This window comes from Lepisosteus platostomus, chromosome 23 (genome assembly GCF_059453375.1).
Source record: "Lepisosteus platostomus isolate fLepPlt1 chromosome 23, fLepPlt1.hap1, whole genome shotgun sequence".
Classification (NCBI taxonomy): Eukaryota; Metazoa; Chordata; class Actinopteri; order Semionotiformes; family Lepisosteidae; genus Lepisosteus; species Lepisosteus platostomus.
In genome coordinates, this window is record NC_142633.1 from 14,344,776 (window position 1) to 14,366,010 (window position 21,235).

Here is a 21,235-nt window from a genome sequence, read left to right on the forward strand (position 1 = left end):
ATAATTGCACTGTTACCCAAAACATTCTCTACTGAAGACTCTTGAAAAAAGATGACCCATTCCCCTGGCATTAAAAGATGACGTGTTCCTCTCTTATGAGATCAGACATATGCTGCAAATTCTGTTTTTAATCTGCAGCCAACGAGGGACCAGCTGATTGAACATTATCTCAACAGCATTCACAATGATGTCACCCTGGAAGGAACCTATTTAAGGTAATTAGAGCTCTTGTTAGCACTTTACATATAATTAGGGCTCAGCCATGTGGAATTAATCTAATAAATGCACACAGTATATTATTTTATTCAGGTACAAAAGTAATTTGCAGTAAGATCACTAAATACCATAATTACTAAAGTAGATAGGACTGTGACATGTCACTAGCCCACTGTGACTAGGTTAGTAGCACACAGTCTCAGTGTGCCGCCAGTGGTAGTTTTGGTATTAGTAAACCAGGGCTCTCCAGGTTCTTGGCAAAAACAGAAGACCCTGCAGCTGAGGGACACAGTGCACCTCCACTTCACACCAAGACTCCTGTCAGGCACAGCAGAGCTTTCGGCATGTTGAAGAGTGGACTGCCCAGTGGGTGGGCAGGTCAAGTCAGGTCAGAGTAGCACTACTGCCCTCATCACGCTCCCTGAGTATGCGATTGCGAAACACGCATCCGACACTTCCGAATTGAGCGGGTATATAACAATAATAATTGGGGGAAAAAAATGAAATTGACCTGAAAGGCCCAGAACTAAACATCATGAATAGACTTATTCGAGGTGTCACCCTGCTGCCCTTCAGCTGTACACGCAGACCATTTCCACTCACTCCTGTATGTTGCTGGGATTCTCTTCTCGTCCCGAACAGTAAATCTGATTCGATCTCCCCACTGGACGACCTGGCATTCGACATGTACCAAGACCCGGAGGTGGCTCAGATAATCCGCCAGCTGGACGAGAAGAAACACGAGGCAGTGCGGCAGGAGAGGTTCGACCTTGCCAAGAAGCTGAAGCAGGCCATCGCCGACTTGCAGAAGGTACTGCACCTCCACGGGGTTGCAGTGCACTGAATTGCAGTAAAGGGATTTTCTTTTTCTCAGTCAATGAAAAAATAGAGGTTTAAAACCTTATTTCATAACCTCTTATTTGTTTAGAACTAAAATAATTGGTGCTCTGTGCGGCTTTTTAAAAACTTTTTAAAACTGTTTCCTGTTCTTATTCTTTGCATATACCTATCCGACCTCTAAAGAGAATTGTGTATTTTTCAGAAACACTTTCCCTTGGCATTGCCCATCCTGTGTGTCATCTTTTACGTTTAAAAACATATTAAAGTTCAAAAACTGAGTCCAAAATAAACAGAACAGGGCCGATGAGTGCAAATCAGCATGTGAAGTGAATATTTTGAATTAACAACAAAGTGCACAGTGCACATTCTCATTGACTTTCAATCCCACAAGGAACTGGAAAGAACGGAAACAGATATTTACAGTTTTAAACTACTGTACAGATCCTGCACATATAAACCGTTTGCCAACCTGCATTATCGGTGAAGATACTTGTCACAGGATGCCATTATTTCTTGTGAGATTTATGTCCATCTTTTTCCAGATTTTTGGAAGCTTTTGTATATTGTATATTTTTCTGTTCCTCTAAAATGGCATCTTATGAATTAAACGTTATTAATCGATTACTGATTTGCTTCAAATGGAACTGGGTTGTACTGAACGGTCATGAAAATTAGATGTGTAATTATCTGCCCGAGTTCTTGAGATGCTTTCATTGTATTCCACTGTACTTCAGGGTTCCCATCTCCTATATTAGTAGTATTAGTATCTTCTGTACTGAAATCAATGAAACGGCCTTGTTTTTACAAGTATTCTTGGCATGTGTTCTTCAGGTTGGGGAGCACCTTGGCCGTTATGAGGTAGAAAAACGCTGTGCCATTGACAAGGAGGACTATGACTTGGCCAAGCAGAAGAAACAGCAGATGGATGAATACCGTCTGAAAGTGTATCAGCAGCTTGAGATACACAATTTGCTTGACATGGGCTCGGTGAGTACTGTATGTGATTTTCGTTTTTGTCTTGTATGCTCAGATTAACAAACACCATATACGGTGCCCTGTCATGAAACTCACTGATTGGATGAAAAGTCCCTTTTTTGCATCATAATGGTTAAGAACGTTGGTATTATTTGAATCTGGGAGTATTTATGAACCTTAGTTGGAGCTGCCAGTGTACAGCAGCTGGAGCCTGCCAAATGTGTTTAACAAACACGCTACTCTGAGGAACTTGTCTTTTCAGTTGAAGTGTTTACTGTAATAATGATGTAATCTTTAAAGTAATAGCCGTTTATTTATTTTCTTTTTTCCCCTCTTAAATCTGTGACATGTCAGTGAAATGGCAAGGCCTTCAGGGCTGGGAGCTAGAAACCAATGTTTAAGTGACAGTAACTTTCCCTCTTTCTCATTCTCTCAATCGCTCTTTTCTTCTTTGATCTCCTTCTCCCAGATCCGGAAGATGGCAGACCTCCCATTGGAGCCCCTGAGCCATCCTGCTTCTCCTCAGCAGGTGAAACCGGCAGAAATTCCGCCCCAAAAGAAAAGGGATAAAAAGCCGGAGAAACCCCCCGATCCAGAGCCGTCACTCCCCGCCAGGCCCATGACCCCACTGCAAACCCCAAGCCCGCCATCCACTGTGGCCCGGCCAGAGCCGCCCAAGATCAGCGTAAGTCAAGGCGCTGTGAAGTACCACGTTATTTCAGATACAGCTCTGGCACGCCTGTCTTCCACAGAGCATGGCATGCCCATGATCAGAGGACAATAATGCAGGTGCAGGAAGATCATAGGTTATTGATTTTATATAGCATTGTTTTATGCCTTTTTCCATTTTGGCTCAACTTAACAAGTTTATGAAACATTTATACATTTTTCTTTCTACTTTTTGGAAATTCCAGTAAGGAAGTATTTGCAGGCATAAAGGTCAAAACATGTTGAATCAACAATACTTGCAGTTTGAAGATGCGTACAATGGATTATTAGAGACCCAGGCTTTTTACATGAAATGCCTTAATGAAACCAGTTAGATGGACTGATTAGCCTCTTTTTGTTGATAACATTTTCTTACATTAAGCAACTCGTGAGTCATTCTTCTGTCATTTGTCACTACTTTATTGACAAGAGCTCTTATTTGATTTTGAATGTGAGGTATCACAGTTCTTTCCCTGTACTGTAACCAAGCGTTAGGTATTTTATTACAGGAATGACATTCTGTAGGTAGAGTTTCGGCATTTAATTAAAACAATTAAACAGTTGGTTGATCTTAGTCTTGGCTGAGTTCAACCAAATGAAAAAATCCCTTATTATTCTAACTTGAAACTGGGACTGTTGTCTGGGTTGGCTTATAAAAGGGACATCCTTGGGTGCATTGTTAACTTTAAAAACATGAATTGGCAAAACATTTGTTCTGCTTTTTCACTGCGTAGCTCCTGACTAGTTATATCAGTGGGAATAATATATCTCACCTCTACGTATGGTTTCATTACATTCTGGCAAGTTATTTTCTGAAAGAAATTGAGAAGGATTAACAGTGTAAAGCTTACTGTTAATTACCAATAACAATCCAGAAGCAAACACCATTTTCTTGAGTGTAGTACAGTATTTGGAAATGAGCAGGCGTGGATTGTGATAGCGTAGAAAGGTTTGAATGTTGTCCCGTTAACATCAGTACAGCCAATCGCAATAATTGTTCCTGTTTGTGTTGCCTTTGTTTGTGTAATTTACGTGCGTGTGCTATGTTTCTTGTCTCGGGCATTGCTGAACCTCGCGGTGTCTGTTTGCTGTATCTCCCTTAGGTCAGCGCCCTGCCATACGACGAGAGGCCTCTTCCTGCTCTGCGCAAACAAACGGGAGAGCGGCAGAGCCAGCTGGAAGAGTCGCCCCCCCCAGACTCTTCCAGGACCCCCAGGACCCCAGGCATCACTGGAGAGCCAGAGCCCCTGACAGAGAAGGCTCTCAGGGAGGCCACCTTTGCCATTGAGGTGTATGGAGAGGGACTGGTAAGGCTGGCAGGACATCTTTGATCACCTTTGGGATATTGGTCCAGAGAAAACATTTTGGAACAGGAGTGAGCCGCAGAGCTGTGTGGTGTCTATGCTGACTGTTACTTCACTGTGCTTCTCCATATCTGCTTTGTATACACAGAAGTCAATGCAAATTATATTCAAATTAATTGCTTCAGCAAAACCATGCATAAAATTCCAGGATTAGAAACACCTCAGTATTTTACTTCACTTTTAGTGATCAAGAGTTTCAGGATAAATGTTTTGTATTTTTGCTTGGTCTTAAAACCTAGTGGTGATTGACATAGACGTGGATGGTCAGATAATAAACAATTTACAACATCTTCTGTGGGCAAAGTACATTCAGTTGTTAACGCATGTGGTTTTTTTTTTTTGGCAAGTAGCGTCAAGTATATTTTCATAGTCAAGGAATTTAGTTGGTACCATCTTAGGATTTATGGTATTCTGTTGAGTGGATGTCCACCTCTAGGTCACAGACAAAATTGTTCATAACAAGGATTCATTTTAATTTTTTAAATATGTGACTCTGCAAGACAGGTTTGTCTGCTCTGGAACAGAAACATTAATTTTTTTGCATTCACACACATAACACCAAGCGGGAGTCTTACAGCGTTTTCAACAGATTATGAGATTCTCTTCATTTCTCACTGGTTGGCGTGACAGGACAGCTGTCTGTGCTTGTCTCCTGACGATCAGGTAGTCATTAGCCAGCTGTGCTGTCTCAGGTTTATGTTCCGTGGTCTGGATGTGCACATGCTCTGGAGCTAACTCGATCTGCTGCTCATTAATGAGGATTTATGTTGCCACCAGCTTTATCATGTACCTATGATTGTGTTGGAGGAAGGCAAAACCCTGTCTTCTTACAACAAACAGCCTGGTGAGATCCTTGGATCAGGTAGCTGCCAGTGACCAAACAAACTGAAAGGACAGAATGGTCGCCTTTCATTTTCAACCTTTTTTAGTTCTTTTGCTCCAAAAATGCATTCGTAATGCAGTAATCATAAAAATCACCCGCATTAATGGTTGCTTGCGCTGCCTTATTTTATTCCTGTTATTGGAGGAGGTTGAATATGAGAATTTCCCTGTGTTTTAAAGCCCCCCTTTTAAGTTAAGGTGATGGGTGTGATGATACAGATCCCATCCATGTTGGTCCAGCATCCTAGAAGATTGCATCTTAGTAGGAGATAAATAGTGAAGGTGTAACTGGTGCCTAACTTGAGATTGTTTCACATCTACAAGTGTTTTTTCTTGATCTTAATCCTGTATTCTCGATGTGTGAAATTGGTGATTGTATTCCCAATGTGCCAGGTGGCAGGGGCCTACTCAAAGACCTGGTCTTACCGCGAGGACGCCTTGGTAGCTGTTTATAAGAAGCTCATGGATGTTCCATCAGGAATGCCTAAGGAAGAACTGAAGACCTTGTTGCGAGCCGCTATCTTTTTGGTCAGGAAATCCCTCTCGGATAAGGTGTCTTCTGTAAGTAACTGCCAGAGAGTACATTTGCAAATGTGTAGGAGGAAGAACCAAAGATAATCTTTTGTATTCGTCCCATCCATGTGTTTGTGTTGCTTTCCGAGACAATTATTTGTTTTGCCATACCAGGTTTGAGCATTTAGAGTTAATCGAGAGTGTGTGGTTACATTTTCTTACAAGAACCTCTTGCTTCATCTAATTGAACGTTACTATTCTGGGTTTTCCCATATATTTTGAGATTAATGATAAAGCAACAAATATGTATCAGGACATGAATAAGGGCATCTGCTAAGCAAACAAATTATAGAATAATAACCATAGCATTTGCTACTATTTTAATTCCTTTTTATCTGAATGTCAAAGGGCTTATTAAAAAAGGATAAATATATTTCTTTATACTGTATTATGAATGAAAGATATTTCTATTTCTTTATGAAGCATTTTCAAGCAAGAAGCAATAAAACTTTAATACTGAGTACACAGTTTATTGCAGAATATTTGTTGCCACTAGATTTTTATATTTGGCACAGAGTTGTTCTTCCTTTGATCACCCAAAATTTAACTCACATTTTATTGCCTTTGTTCTAGTCTAATAAAATAAAAGGGGTGTTGCTGAGCAGAGGTTTTCTCGCAGGGGAGTATGGAGAGTGCAAAACAGGACGCTGTCCCATCATCAGGGAATTTTCCCTGTTACAGTTTTCGGTTAAGACTGGGCCTCTTCCTCAATGTTCTGTGTGAGGCCGCGTCTTTGTCATGCAAAACAGTGCCTGACAGCAGACGTGTGCTATTATGTCCATCCTCGTTCCTGACGAGCTTGTGCTCGGCTGCGAATCCGTGCAGGTGGAGATACTGCCCTCTTTTTAGTCTCTCCCATTCCCTGTGGTTTAAAGGCCGACGTTTCAATCTTCTGCCTGCAGTGTTTACTTTGTTATTGTCCTGCTGTCAGCACTCTGATTAATTAGCTCGTCTTATTTCTGAAATTCCTCAAAGAGCTACTCAAATTGCCACTTTTCATGGCCCAGCTAATTTACAGGCAGTTTGCGGTCCGGCTTAGGACTCAGAACAATAAGTCCATAGTCCCCGCAACATTCCCACCAGCCTTTCCTGAAATGTTATTCTAAAATAAAGATTTTCTTTAATGTCAGTAATAAGGAAGCTTTTTTACTGTGACAAAGGAATCCCTGGTATTTTAATTAACTGTCTTGTGTTGCATGTTAATAATACTGCAAACAGGGAAAATATCTGATTGAACTTAATTATACCGTGACATTAATTTTGAATACTAGAAGGAGACATTGTAGCCAAATGTTTTACAGTAGTAGAAAAGGAAGTCTAAAGCTGCTGTAGTTCTTTAGGCGTTGCTCATCACATAAGGTTACTTCACAACAAAGACAGTATTGGCAGTTTTTTAATCTTCCCTTTAAACTACTGTAAATGCTACAAACTGTAGATTTTGCTTTCACTGGTGGTTTAACAGTTTTAAAAAAAAAAATTAGTTTTCCACCTGGGAAAATATCTCACTTTACTGGAGTATGCATTCATATAGAAATGCTGTTTCATTATTAATAATTATTCCTTTAATTTTATATAAGGCTGTTCATCCTGAAGGACACCAAAGTGATTTAAAAACAGGAGGGGATCCACTACATCCACCAGCTGTGTGGCAAAGCAGCCGTTCTGTACCAGCAGCCCCACTGCTCAGCTGATCAGGTGGCAAAGAGAGCAATTGCTTCACTGGTTTGGTTAAGAGACAACATAAAGGAGGCCAGGTCATAAAAGCCCTGAAGTACATTTTAGCCAGTGTTGCCACTGTTACTTTCATAAACATGTTTCAATGAACATATATTCCAGTAGTTCAGCTGGAAATTTGAAGAAAGGATTTCTGTGAGCCTGTCTTGGATTTCATGATTTCCTTTATATTGACCTCTTGTGGTGTCCTAGGTTTTCCAAGCCTCCCTGAAACTTCTGAAGATGGTAATAACCCAGTTCATCCCCAAGCACAAGCTGGGCAGAGTGGAGGCTGCACATTGTTTGGAGCAGACCTGGCCAAACTTGATTCTTAGAACTGGAGACTCGGCTACCCGACTTCGTGTTGTGGCTACGAACTTCATCCAGGTAGGCAGTACCAGTAATTTGTGGAACTATTGACATTACCAATGTAAGTTTGTGAGGGGCTGAAGTTCCTTTTGACACGTTTCCTTTGCTGAATCATAGCACATGGGTTGTAAAAATGAGCTTGCTCTTCAGTCAGGTTTCCAGCTTGAAACACTTATTTTAGTGGTATTTCAGAGACACTTTGCCTTTCCTACAATGAGTTTCACTAAAACATTAAGGTGGGTACTGTGTGAACATTGTACATGCAAAGGGTTCTGACATAAAACCTTCAGATGGCTTGATCAAGCAAAGAAAAAACTCCTGATGCTATCTGATGGTGGCAAATCAATGAGGCAAAATAATAGAGATTATTTTTGTTTGCTTGTTTCACTGCTTTTGTTGAAGCTGTAGTTAATTTACACCAAAGATAAAATGACTTGCGTAAACTAGGCAAATTCTGACATGGCAGGACAGTCAAAACTGCAGAGATCTGCATTCTCTGAGCTGTTTTCCTGTCACACCGAATGGTGCCTGCCTTTCTCTAACAATCCCCATGTTGTAGTGTGCTGGCAGCAGGCTGCTCAAACTGGCCTGCACAGCTCCTCTTGGTGTGCTTTCCATTAGCTCCTGCTTGGAGAACAATATGGTAGTGTGTGTGTGTATTACAGTGTCCTCAGGGGCCTCCAGGGGAGTCTCCCCCTACGCAGGCAGGGTAGTAGTAAAACTGCATTACTGATGGAAATTAACGGCTTTTCTTCCATGACGTACTTTGGCAGGTTCTGTTACAGTTCCAGTCGTTTTCCTCTTTTGTCTGAGAATTTAAATGCTAGCTGCTACTCCTTTTTCCCCCAGGTTGTCTTAGATCTCCAGTCTGAGTTGAGTAAAAAGGAGAGAAAACAAACGGGATGCATTTTTCTCCTCTCCACACTTGTGCATTCAAATGTGTCTAAACGTCACTCTTTTTTTTATCACTGCAGAATCAGCTGACTATGTAGGTTAAAGCAGTGATTGGTTATTGTAATGTTGTAAATTGGTGTCAAGATCGTAGTTTCTTTTTTGGTGAAGCAAACAATTAGAAATTTGTTTCTAAAAATCAACCATGTACAACCTAATGTTGCCCAGGAAAGGGTGGTTGATGGAACAGGAAATGTAGACGCATGTATTTAAAAATGCCACATGGGTTAACCAAAACCATTTTTGTTCCTTAAAACCTTAGCCTTCCTTACTGTGCTGTTTTAACAAAACAAAACTCTTGCTAAAGATATTTTTTCATTGAATAAAAACAAGATTTTCAATATGTTTGTATTAATATGGACTGTGGAGAACCTCAGCCACAAGACAGTAATCTACTCTTACTGTGCCTTCAGTCTGTGACAATTATCATAGTAACAACAGCATCTGTGATAGCCAAGGTTGGCTTAGATCTGCCACTGTTAACATCAGCCTGGAGTGATTTAAAATTGCTGCTTGTTGTAAAATTTAATGTCTTCACTTTCTGACTGTATGAAGTTGTTAACGAGAAATGTAAAAAAATGTGCAGTGCCTTTCTGTTTCTTCACAGTAGGAAATGTCTTACTTCATTGAGTTAATAGGCAAATAGACTTCATGGAACTTCATGGAGTCATATTTTGGCAGTTGTGTATTAAAAAAAAACACCTGATGTGGAGTATATTCTATGACTGCTCAGTGTTTCATGGTGGACCAAATTTATTTCAACTATGACATTATATCATAATACAGTTCTCAGAATGGCAAGGAACATCATAACTGATTCCACCCATCCTCTCCCTTCTCAATTCATAATCTTCCTGTCAGGGAGACAGTGTAGGGGACCAAATTAATATAAGTACATTTATAAGAGCTCCTTTGTCCCCTCTGCAATAAAACCGCTCAATGAGTGTATGTAAATGTATTCCTCCCACTACCTATTTATTTAAGATAAGATCACTTTATTGGCCATATAAAATTTCTTGTATTAGGAATTTGTCTTTTCACATACCCTAACTTTCTCTCCATGAGACACATAGACAGGGAGAGAAGCTGGGGGTCAGAGCGCAGGGTCAGCCATTTATACAGCACCCCTGGAGCAGTTGGGGTTAAGGGCCTTTCAAATCTATCTATCTAAGTCTATGAATTATCACAGCCTTGGTTTGGTAGAGTTGAACTGGATTTATTTAATCAGGTTGTGTTCTGTCTACAGTCTAGCTGGAAATGACTCATGAGTTCTGTAGATGTATAATTATTCTTCACTGCAGTTACAAAGCTTTCCTAGCTTTAGTATGCTGTTTTTATAGGAGGCTTACAGCCAGGAAGTAGGGCATTACCAACAAGAGATTCCCAGTCCATCCCTTTAACAGCCTCCATGACTCCTGGAATCCTCATAAGACATCCATCTAAGGCCCTGGGCTTCCTCTGATTTTTTAAACAGAGTTTTGGAATTGACAGTTATTTTGTTTAATTGTATCCTGGCTCTGTTTGGAATTGCCAATTGTAACAGGTTCTGTACACACAGAGGGAGAATGAGGACGGACAAACATTCTCCTCCTGCTCTCCCACCAGTAAGCCATTCGTCTTTTGTCATGCCGTAAGATCCACAGTGCCTGTCAGGGTAATTAAACACATTTAGAGGTGTGGGATCTCTCTCATTAACATAACTGCAAGCCTGCAGGTGCCCAACTAGTTGCAGGAGTCACTGTATCCCCAGAAAGTGTGAACACTGGTTGACAAACACATTCCTAAGAGGGAGCTCTTATAATCACCACTTACTGGAGAATCCTGGTCCCATTTGGCCAACGATAATCAACTCTGACCATCTTTACTGGTTGAACCACTATGGAGCTTCCCCTCCCAGTTCCAACTTTTTAAAAACACTTGAGGGTGTGAATGAGGGGACAAGCCATCCCTATATGCTTGCAAATGCAAGATCGTGCTTAATTCCAGAGATTTGTCAAGCTGGTACCTATCACAATCAGGCTCAGAAGTGTCTGGTTAAAGATGTTGCCACAGCAGTGCTGAAATACCTGAGATCTTGCTTTGTTCCCTTTCGGTGCAGGAGATGGCGCTGTTTAAAGAGGTCAGGCCCCTGCAGGTCATCCCCGCTGAGCTGGTGAAGCCCATGAAGTCCAACACCCCCAGCCGCCTGGCTCTCAGTCAGGTGGAGCTGCTGGAGAAGCTCCTGAAGGAGCTGGGCACCGATGGCTCTGGGTTCACCATCAATAACGTGATGCGGGTAACCACCCCGCTTTGGGGTTCCATTTTTTCTTTTTCATTTAATGGTGCATTTTAGCCTTCTTTATGCTGAATACTTAGTTTGTATATCACTTGCAAACGGAACTGCATTGTCATTGAGGTTTCAGTCTTGGTAAATTAAGGAACCAGTATATTTTAAAGCTATGTAAGTCAGACTTTAGATACTTGAAGGCACTCCACCCTCTTCATCCAGCTGCAGTCTGTTGTCAGTGAGTATACCTGGTCATTAGCTCGTGGTCCTGACCTTGACTGCTGCACTCAAACGGAGTGATAGTCTCTTTACATAGGGTGTTTGCAATGATATTTGCCTGTGTTTGTGAATAGAAAACTGCTCTATGCATATTGCTTTTAGTGACAAATAGCTGTACAGAAAAATACATTCTGTTTTTGAATGTATTTGCCTGTATTTTAAATCCTTGAATACTTCCCAGAAATGTTTTAAATATTTAGTGATGTACAAAGGTACAGTATTCAGAAAAGTGACCAGAGATGTGGCAGTTGCTGCAATTAAGAGAACCAGTGGATGTCAGTAAACCAGCGGGACGCACAGACAGTTTCCATCCAACATGAAATTATTCACTTTAAATTTCTTTGTAGGATAGCTATGTAAAGTACACTATTTTACAGAAAGCTGAGCTTTGACAAAATGTTTGTTTTTATTGACAGAATGGAAAAATGAAACCCATGTTTAAAATACTCCTAGGGTGATTATCTTGAAATGAAGACCACTGAGCTAGTGCACAGAGCCCTGTTTACCACTGCTCAGTGCAGCAATCTTTCTCCCATCTCCAAGCACAGCACTGTATCCATGCGTAAACTATTCAGATATTGACAGAGTGGGCCAGGGGATAAGCTGTCTCTTTCAGTTTACAGGAGGGTTTCATTGTGTGGCTTTTTATGGTGTTAGTAAAGTGTCAGAAATTTTTAAGCTCGGCTTCTCTGTGGTTTCATCAGCAGCTCAGACAGCTAGGGGCCCTTATTATGCATGTGGTTAGAAGTTCCTTTTTTAATTAGGACAGAAAATTGCCATTTTAAATATTCTTTAAATAAAAGTGACTAATAATGCTCTGTTCTATACTGTATGTCAAATTAATTGTTGTAGGAACTTTCTCCTATTAGTGGACTTTCCTGTTATTCATAATATACACATCATTTTAGACTACACTGTATTTAAATAATGAAGTAATACAATTTTCAAATAAAATATGATACAGTATACAGATATAGCATGAAATAGTTATTCCATCAGCAATATTGGTTGATTTATCTGTAATGTATAAAACTGGAGTAATGATAGTACTATATAATATGTGATCATCTTGAAATTATAATGAAGTAGTGGCAGTATTATGTATTATTATATATTGTAGCAGAATTCAGTTAAGAGCATTGGCCAACAATCTGTCAGGTTGCAATTAAAGAAGTGAAAGAGATCTGTAATGTAAAGTATAGTTATTAATGTAATGATAATAGTATGAATTCATTAGTGGTTGTTGTTGATAGCGGTCTGCAGTATTTTCTGTTTCATGTGTAGTTCAGCAGTGATAGTATTTTGTGGTGGAACTGCCTTCCTCATCTATTTGCAGTGAAGGAAGCTAAACTCCTGCTGAATCTAATTAACCAACACTGCGTCAGTACTGTGTTTTGTTAGTACTTAAAAACGTTTCTTGAATAATTCATTTTAGTTGCTTCCGAGACAGCTAAAATTATTTTCTATCTAAATACAATTTATCCCTGTTTTCTATTGCTGCAAACATTTTAATCTTCCTTTGTTATTACTTATATTTTATTGATACACTTATAGCTTACATAGGCTGAAAAAAGATAACAGTTTGTATTAGGAGTCATGGTAATGCAATAGTCCAATTTAAATACACAGACAAATATAATCATAATCCAATAAAACTCCTCATTTGTATCCGTGTCAGTCCAAGTCTGTTCCTCACAGGTTTGTCATCTCTGTTACTCAGTTTGCTATAGGTGCACTGGAGCACAGTACTTCAGAGGTGCGTGAAACAGCTTCCCGGATTATCCAGGACATGTACCGCCAGCACAAGAGCGCTATTACGGACTACCTGCCTCCGGATGACGCCAGCACTCGCAGGAACGTCCTCTATAAAAACATCTTTGATGGGTTTGCAAAAATTGACGGGCGCCCTGCGGAGACACAGACCAAGGTGAGCATGATGCAGCCTTACGGTAGAACCACAGCTGGCTGATGACATCTAGTCCAGTTTTTCTACCCTCTTAGAATAATCCCTGGAATACTGCGGTCCTTCAGTGGAATAAATTTCTCCACATTCACAGTCACCTGTACCACAGAAGCAAGGCTTTTTTTTTTTTCAGTGGATGGGTTTGCGCTGTGAGACAAGTAACTGCTGACGTTTGATGCTTTGATTGTACTTAAGTCAGCTTCTCATTTTAAAACCATTCTGATGTGTACTCCACAGAAATTGGAACTTCTACCTGGCAAAAGATTTTCTGTTTTCATAATTATAACATCCTGTAGTAGCAGGAGTCTTTTAAGATATTTTTAGTGTGAAACAGTTACATTTCCCATTTACCATATTTCATCATTTTCTGGGGTGGAGTGATGTTGGTGAGATAAATAGCATGCTCAGTATGGCAACTGTTAAAATGCACATGGAAACCACATGAAAACGGAAGTGTTCTGCACAGCACTGCCCCTAGGTTTCAAGGTATTACCACATTCAAAAAGAGTTAACAGGAAACAGATGTTTTATTTTTTTTTACATGAATCCCTAAGCTAAAAGCTACTGCACAATTCAAGATGAAGACATTGCTGAAAACCTTGAGTACGATTGAATGCTGATGCTGCCCTTGAGCAGCACCTGACTCTGTGAGCTCCTGCTTTTATCTGGTGCATGAATGACCTCTTTTAGTTTTGCTACGCTGATTCAATGGTATATGGTTTGCAGCTGCATCGATTGAGTTAATTGCGTTTTCTCTTTACAAAACATGTATACTCTTCACAGCATGAGGCTAAAACTCACAAAATGGTTTAAGGTGGACTTTATTTTCTTGATCTTTTCCAAGTCCTAAGTAATTAAAAAAACTCAGTGAATAAGGAGTCAGGTCCTTCTGTTTATGCCTTTTAAATTGATCAGTACAGCAATCAGTACATATGGTATAACTAGGGCTGTATAGTAACCCACTACGGTATAAAGGTCTTTCTGAATCTTTAAGTTTAAGTTCTGACTTTTAGTTCTTTCTGACTCTTTAAGAGCCCAGTGGTGAAAAAAGGTTATTAACAAAAGAGGGGTCAGCCTTGATTTCATATGGTTGCTTGAGTTAATAAGCAGAGAAGATATCTTGTTATTCTCTGTTCCTGTGAAGACACTGAAGAAGGCTGCCAGGCAGGAGGCAGAGAAGGAGAAGAAGGAGGAAATCCGGGCTCTTCAGGAGCAGCTGGCAGCCCTGAAGGACCTTACAACCAATGGCAAGGTGTGTGATCCTCCTGGGTCAAACATCTGCATCCCTTTTCTCCAGCAGCCATATCACCCTGCAGCTCACAGCCTGGGTGGGAGATCTGGGAACAACTGAGGTTGCTGCTGGGAGAGGTGTTAGTGGGACCAGCGGGGGGCACTCACCTTGCAGTCCATGTGGGTCCTAATGCCCCAGTACAGTGTCGGGGACACTATACTGTAAATTGGCGTCGTCCTTCGGATGAGACGTAAAACCGAGGTCCTGACTCTCTGTGATCATTAAAAATCCCAGGGAGTTTTAGTAGGTGTGTAACCCCAGCATTCTGGCCAAATTTCCCATTGGCCCTTACCAATCATGGCCTCCTAATAATCCCCACCTATGAATTGGCCCTATATAAGTTTAAGCAATTATTATTAATTATTATTATTATTTTCATCTCCAGTAGTCTAGGTTCACATCCAACTCAGGTTACCTGAAATGAGTTGGGTAGTCTCTGCTCCCTGGAAATTGGGTATAACTTCCATATTATGTCGTAGCACAGTTTCTAAAGTACTGCATGTGTTTAAAGCTGAGAATTGCAGTCAAAGGGCATACCACTCTGAGCAGGGTGGCTATGGCCTTGTGGGTGGTGATGCTACAGCCAATGAATTTTGGTAGTTGCACTTGTATTGAACCAAAAATTGATTGCTTTTTCCTTTTCTTTGAGAAGGACAAAAACAAGGTGAAAGACAAGGAGGCTCACAAACCCACAAAGGCAGGTGTGTACAGTATGTGAGAGTGAAAGAATAAAACACAAAAACATAATGAAACAAGACTTGATGGAAGTCTATGTTAGATATATTTTCTCTGCTGAAAGGTGTTAGTCTATAAAACTGTAGCATGTTAGTGTTAAAACAAATGTGGGAATCACAAATATTATTGTTTAGTAAGTGTTACCTGTTCTATTAATACTATTATTTGTAGTAACACTATTTATTTTTGAAACTTCATTCCTAGTTCTGTCAGTGAATGTACTTTATATTTGATCTTTTCTTATTCTTCTTAAATAATTGAACTGCCTTAAATACAAATTTTGTTCTTCTAAATTTGTAGTGCTGCTGTTCACTCTCTGTAGTGTGATTTAGTGTTCTAATATTGTCATTGTTGTTTTTTTCCTTCTCAAGGGTTTCGAAAAGTTCCCCCTGCTCATCCCCCAGATATTGCTGACGACGACTCTTCTTTTGCAAATTATTTAGACAAGTTGAGTTTATTTTTATTCCGAAAGAATGGAGAAGGAAGTTACAAATGCAAAGAGGTGATGATTACTGGGTACCTGTTTGCATGGTTTAAATTGTAACCATCACCACTTTGTGACATTTGATTTCTTTATGTTTTTGAAAGGTCTTGTTGTGTCATCCTATTGTGGAATTAAAGCTTATGCTGTATTTCACAAAACAAGTGAAAATGTCACAATTCCTTGCAATATACTGTATGTAGGTGAACAACTTTTACATGATGTTTAAAGTTCAATGCAGTTCAGAAGCATATGCAGATTGCATAGTATTTCTTCCAATGTTTTTAACTTCAGAATGCCTAAATATCGTTAACAGGTTTACTTTCTAAATTAAATCTTTTTTATTCAAGAATGGTTGCATATAGCATCAAGTGGTGCTGTACTATACCTCCAATACATCTACTAAAAGAGATTTTAATGAATTTAATGTTAATTTTCAGCCCCATGGTTTAGAATTAAACAATTTTTGCCACTGATGATCACGATTTTGCATTTCAATTTCCATTCTGAACAGACATTCTTGTTCCGTTTCAGCCTATGTATATTTTGTGGTGAAAAGGACGACTCGTTCACAGAGGAAGGTCTGGATCTGCATTACTGGAAGCATTGCCCCATGTTGAGCCGCTGCGATCTCTGCAGACAGGTAGTCTCTAAAATAGCACCACACTTCTGCAGTCATAGCATGCTGCTACATTTTGGACCTGCATTCAGTTTTAGGTTTTTTTAAGAGCAGTCTAGGTGTTCTGATGGCGAAAGGTAAGATGCTACTGATGATAAAAATGATAATAAGTTTACTAATAGTAATAATAACGTGAACACTTCTGTTACAACATGGACAATGCCAGGAGGTTCATGGTTCACATCTCTACCTCTGACTTGCCCTGTGTGATCCTGAGCAAGTTACTTAACTTACCTTGTCCTCCAGCCTTTGTATGATCAAATGCAAAATTAAAATAATGGCAAATGCGGTCATTCCTAAGGTTCATCACCTCACTATTACTATCCACTAAAAATATCTACTAAATTTCCTATTGCTTTTATCATTAGAATTTTTATTATTATCATAATCGCTGAGTAAGATGATGGATTTTTAAGCAGGTGGCACCATCATATTACATTTGTTTCATGCTCCTTTTAGATCTGTTATTACGGTAACAATTGTTAATTTGTTATTACTCATCCAGGATTCATTTTAATTTTGCTTCCAGTTCAAAAACAAATTCTGGCTTCCATAGCTGTAGCGCATGCAAATAATGTGTAGGGCGTTGTGGTAGTGTGGAGTAGTGGCTAGAGCTCTGGAGTTCTGACCATGGTGTTGTGGGTTCAATTCCAAGGTTGGGACACTCCCACTGTACTCTTGACCAAGGTACTTGACCCACACTGGCCAGAAAATATAGTTGTGTAGAAGGGTACCAAAGTTTTGATACACAAAGAATAGGTAATAACTTTAAGTCACTGCATAAATACGTTGAGCAACAATGTATAAACACTTTGGCTTAAGTGAGTAATAATGTGGAATTTCTTCCAGGTGGTTGAGATAGCCAGCATGAGTGAACACTTGTTGTCCGAATGCGAAAGCAAGAGTAACTTGACCAAGTGTCAGCGCTGTGCTGAGGCTGTTCCCAAAGATGAGCTGTCTGAACATGTCCGAAGCAAAGCCTGCAATCGTGAGTAATCATCCACGCTTCAGAAGCACTACAGAAAGCACACCCTGTTGTCATATTGACACCTGAAGAAGGCCCCACAGCTGCAACATTGTGTCTCTTTTCCTTTCAGCATGGAATAAACCCTTTCTTGTTCCATTGCAGCCTACACATGCTGACACAGCTACCTACTTGAACTTCTGTTGTCATTTTAATTGAATATATAAGTTATATTATTAATTTACATAGTTTACATGTGAATTGCACAGAAGACCTTTTTGTAAGAGTCTCCTTCATAATAAAAGCAAACAATACAGGCAAAGTTCAAATTCTTTAAGACAAAGTTAATTAAAAAAGGAAGATTTCCTATCCTGGTCATTAATAGAAGATTCAGATCTTTTCCATAATGATCCTTTAAACTTAATTGAAAGTGAAAGAACACTGTATATTTTTCTGTGCAGTGGTGATTTGGAAGGTATTAGTGTACCAAAATGTACATTTATTTAATGCAGTTTTCTGATCTAGGCCTTAAGCTGTAAGCAAAAATAGTCACACATCATTAGTTAATTAAGAAGTAGAAAATGACTGTGAAAAGGTTAAAGTAAAAGGAAGGATAAACCTAATGTTTTCTGTCTTTAAATAATGAATCTGTGACCCAGCGAAATGGATCACTGTCCAGCAGGCTTAGTGTGAGAAAAGATACCCGATCAATGCCAGGGAGCCTGTATTGTTCACTTCGCCTAAATAATTAACGCCTGGGCTCCTGTCTCTTCTTCTGAAAGGAATGTGAGTGTGCTGAAGTAACCTTGGAGACATCAGGGTCACCTAGTTCCCAGCACGGGAACGTATTTGAAATTCTCTTACTGAACACTGTCATGAGGTTCCAGGAGGTTCAGTTACATTGCCTGATCTATGCAAGCTATACAGTAGACTCACAAGGTGTTTTTGTTTCTTGCTGACAGCCTCAAGTTTTACTTCTGATTTTTTTATTGTTTTTTAGCTCCTAAATCGGAGAAACTGTCCAACCACTGTTCATTATGTCATGAAAATTTCACGCCTGGAGATGAGGTGAGATAAGCTTTCAGGAAAAAAAGCAGGGTCTAGTTTGGAAACCCAGACCTAAGTTGTCATTTTACTTTGTGTAAGGGGGGATTTAAGTTAGTCTGAAAACACTTCACATGTCCCATGATATTGTCCCGTGATAAGCACACGTTTCTATCTACATTCTTTATGATAGAGGTAAATGAAGCACTTTTGGCTGCTTGAACCTCTTTCATAGCTGTTTACTTTGTGTAAAGAAGATACTGTGTTTGGGGTTTTTACTGTAGATAGACTTTCACCCAACTGCAAAGTTTATTGTTGTCTGCATTCAGCATTCAACAAACCTGGCAACTGTGAAAAACAAGCCCTGGGCTCTCAGCAGATGGTGTCATGAGGCTGCTGTATGTTTTATAGTGTAATCAATCGGGCCTGCCCTTCGCCTATTGCCGTGCTGCTCTGAGCCCACATACTGTACAGAGGGACTTCAGCCTGCGGCTGCCCTACGAGAGTCTCTGAATGTTATCTCTCTCCTAGCATTTCTGCTGTCCTCTTTCCACTTTATCTTTCCCAACAGGCAGCTGACAGACACTGAAGTTCTCTTATCTGTCATAACTGCTGCTCACTTCACTTTTGTTTCTGGCTCGGCTTTTAGACACCAAGGAACAATGGGTACTGTGTGGAATCTTGTAAAATTCTGTTGTATCATTTGATTTTTCTGCGGTTGTTTCAGTCAAAGCTGTTACTAGTCTAGAATCTTTTCTAGTCAGACCAACCCCTCTTTGCAGTATATGAGAGAGAGAGAGTTTCTTCTTAAGAAGCCATTCAGATTTTGCTGCTGTAATTACCAAGTCACTTGTGCTCCCCTTTTCACATACAGGTCACGTTTATACCTGACCTTTACAAAAATATACTGTGTTTTTACTGCAAGCTTTGCAATAGAGGCATCACAGCCGTTGCAAAAGGAAATGAAATATTTCATTCAGTCCTGAATTAACTAGGGAACCAAGTTCTCATTGTGAGCTTTTCTCATGTTATAAGAAAGAAAATACAAGAAGATAAAGAGTTATGTGCCATGTCCTCAGGTCTGTGTAAAACTCCTTGTACGACCGGAGTCTGTAATTAATTTCTTAAAGAGAGGCAGTGTTGAAGAAAAAAGAAAAGTCCAGTCTTTGCCCGCATATTTAAACATGTTCCAGAGCGCACCTGGGTCTGTGTGTGACTGGTGCTCACAGACCTTTCTTTATGTCCTTCCTCAAACGCTTGGTTTCTTGAGAACCTTAAAGATTGCAACATTAACAGAGATTTTATTTATTAAGATCACTGAGGCAGACCCTCTGTGGGGAAGGAATCTGGATAAGCAAGACTTTCATTAGCCTACGCTGCAAGAGGAAGTTTTACTTCTACTGGAGTTTCAGACCCCAGTCTGCATGTACCACTGTATTGTGCAAGGTTATGTCAGCTATTTACATATTTTTCTTCCATATTCTATGGGGTGCAATGGTTAGTTACATGATTTTTATTTAACCATTATTGTTGCCTGTGGTTTTTTGTGGTTTTAGAAATCCCTCCAATGTGCTTATGTCGAGCAAATGACTTGTCGCTTGTTATACTTAGACTGTTTGGCTAAAAAATGTCAAGTATATTATAAGATTTACTGATGATCTTATATCCCCTTTCAGAGCCACAATCTTTGTACAGGTTTAGTGTTGAAGTAAACCCTGATGAAAATGCCCTTAATGCAATGAATCCAGGAAATGCCATTTAGCAAAAAGGGAATACACTTCCACCATCTGATCAGGAGAAAAAAGTTAGATAAAGAAGTAGTCACTTTACACAGCAGTGCAAAACAAACCATCTAAGATTTCAAATGACCTGATACGCAGTGTCTGTTCAACAAGGAAGAACTTTTCAAAGAAGGAAAACACTCAATGGAAACATAATTATAGTTAATCACACACGGTGTTCATTTCTGTGGGGTAGAAATGTACAAAACAGATGTTCTTGTGTATTACGAGGTGTGGTTTTCTGAGATATTTATACAAGTGTTATCACATTTCTGTCTAATCTCCAGTAGGACGTCTTTGCTCTGCAGTCAATTGTCAGATGAATTCATTGGGTTTACTGGAGTCTTACTTCCTTAACATGATATGCCAACATTGTGTGTTTCTTACCTTCCAGTGTAGTAGTGTTGGTAAAAGAATATCCTTGGGACCTGAGAAAAAAGTCCTCTGATATGCTGAAATTCTCAGGTTTGCTACAAAAAAGTATATGAAAAACAGGCTAAACTTCCTTTCCTTGTGGTTAAGTATATTACTGTTGCTAATTCCCCGGGAGAATGTAATTCAGTCAGAGACCTATTGTCCATGGTTTTAAATTATAAACAAACTCAGCCGAGAAAGAGGTGTAGTGTGAAGCAGTTAAGAAAAAACTGTAAGCAAAACCTTTTGTCGAGGAAATCCATCTGATACCACAGGTTTTATCAAAATGTTCTTTCTTGGCAATTTAATTTTATAGCAGTTTATGTGTCATTTCTATAATTACACATTTTGTATCTTGAAAAAAGTTAAAAATGCTGATTTGGCAGCAGATCATGAAATTGACACTTGGGGATTTCTGTCAAGTGGATCGGAGCTGCATGGTCACTGACTGGTTAATTAGGATGTTCTTAATTCTTAAGCAAGGTCAGGCATTCCTTTAGAGAGCTTTTGATAATTTAGTTATGTCTGTGCCTGTATATATACATATTAAGTATCAGTCTTTATAGTCATTGCTATACATAGGAGAATTCACAAACAAACTTTCTTTAAAGTGTCAGTAATATAATTTGATTCTTTGAATATAACATCTTTCATTGTCGGAAAAAATGTAAACTCTCAAAATCTATAGTTTGGAAATGGTTTCCACATTTCCCAATACTGTAAACAGGTGTGTGGGACAACTTGTTC

At 39.5% G+C, this 21,235-nt stretch overlaps 1 protein-coding gene across 5 annotated transcripts in view; it reads left to right on the forward strand.

The window, feature by feature from the left end:
* cep104 (centrosomal protein 104) overlaps window positions 1-21,235 on the forward strand; it is a 32,279-nt gene that overhangs the window by 7,489 nt on the left and 3,555 nt on the right. For 2 of the 5 annotated variants that reach the window (XM_088617447.1, XM_088617450.1), the window contains exons 7-21: window positions 106-215; window positions 859-1,027; window positions 1,888-2,043; window positions 2,501-2,716; window positions 3,843-4,046; window positions 5,379-5,546; window positions 7,485-7,658; window positions 10,690-10,866; window positions 12,857-13,063; window positions 14,244-14,351; window positions 15,043-15,091; window positions 15,497-15,572; window positions 16,141-16,249; window positions 17,135-17,273; window positions 18,250-18,317. In XM_088617447.1, coding sequence (XP_088473573.1) covers window positions 106-215; window positions 859-1,027; window positions 1,888-2,043; window positions 2,501-2,716; window positions 3,843-4,046; window positions 5,379-5,546; window positions 7,485-7,658; window positions 10,690-10,866; window positions 12,857-13,063; window positions 14,244-14,351; window positions 15,043-15,091; window positions 15,497-15,572; window positions 16,141-16,249; window positions 17,135-17,273; window positions 18,250-18,317 — 2,130 coding nt within the window. Of the gene's footprint in view, window positions 1-105; window positions 216-858; window positions 1,028-1,887; window positions 2,044-2,500; window positions 2,717-3,842; window positions 4,047-5,378; window positions 5,547-7,484; window positions 7,659-10,689; window positions 10,867-12,856; window positions 13,064-14,243; window positions 14,352-15,042; window positions 15,092-15,496; window positions 15,628-16,140; window positions 16,250-17,134; window positions 17,274-18,249; window positions 18,318-21,235 lie in introns of those variants that run through there. The other 3 variants (XM_088617448.1, XR_015929673.1, XM_088617449.1) reach the window with 3 other exon arrangements.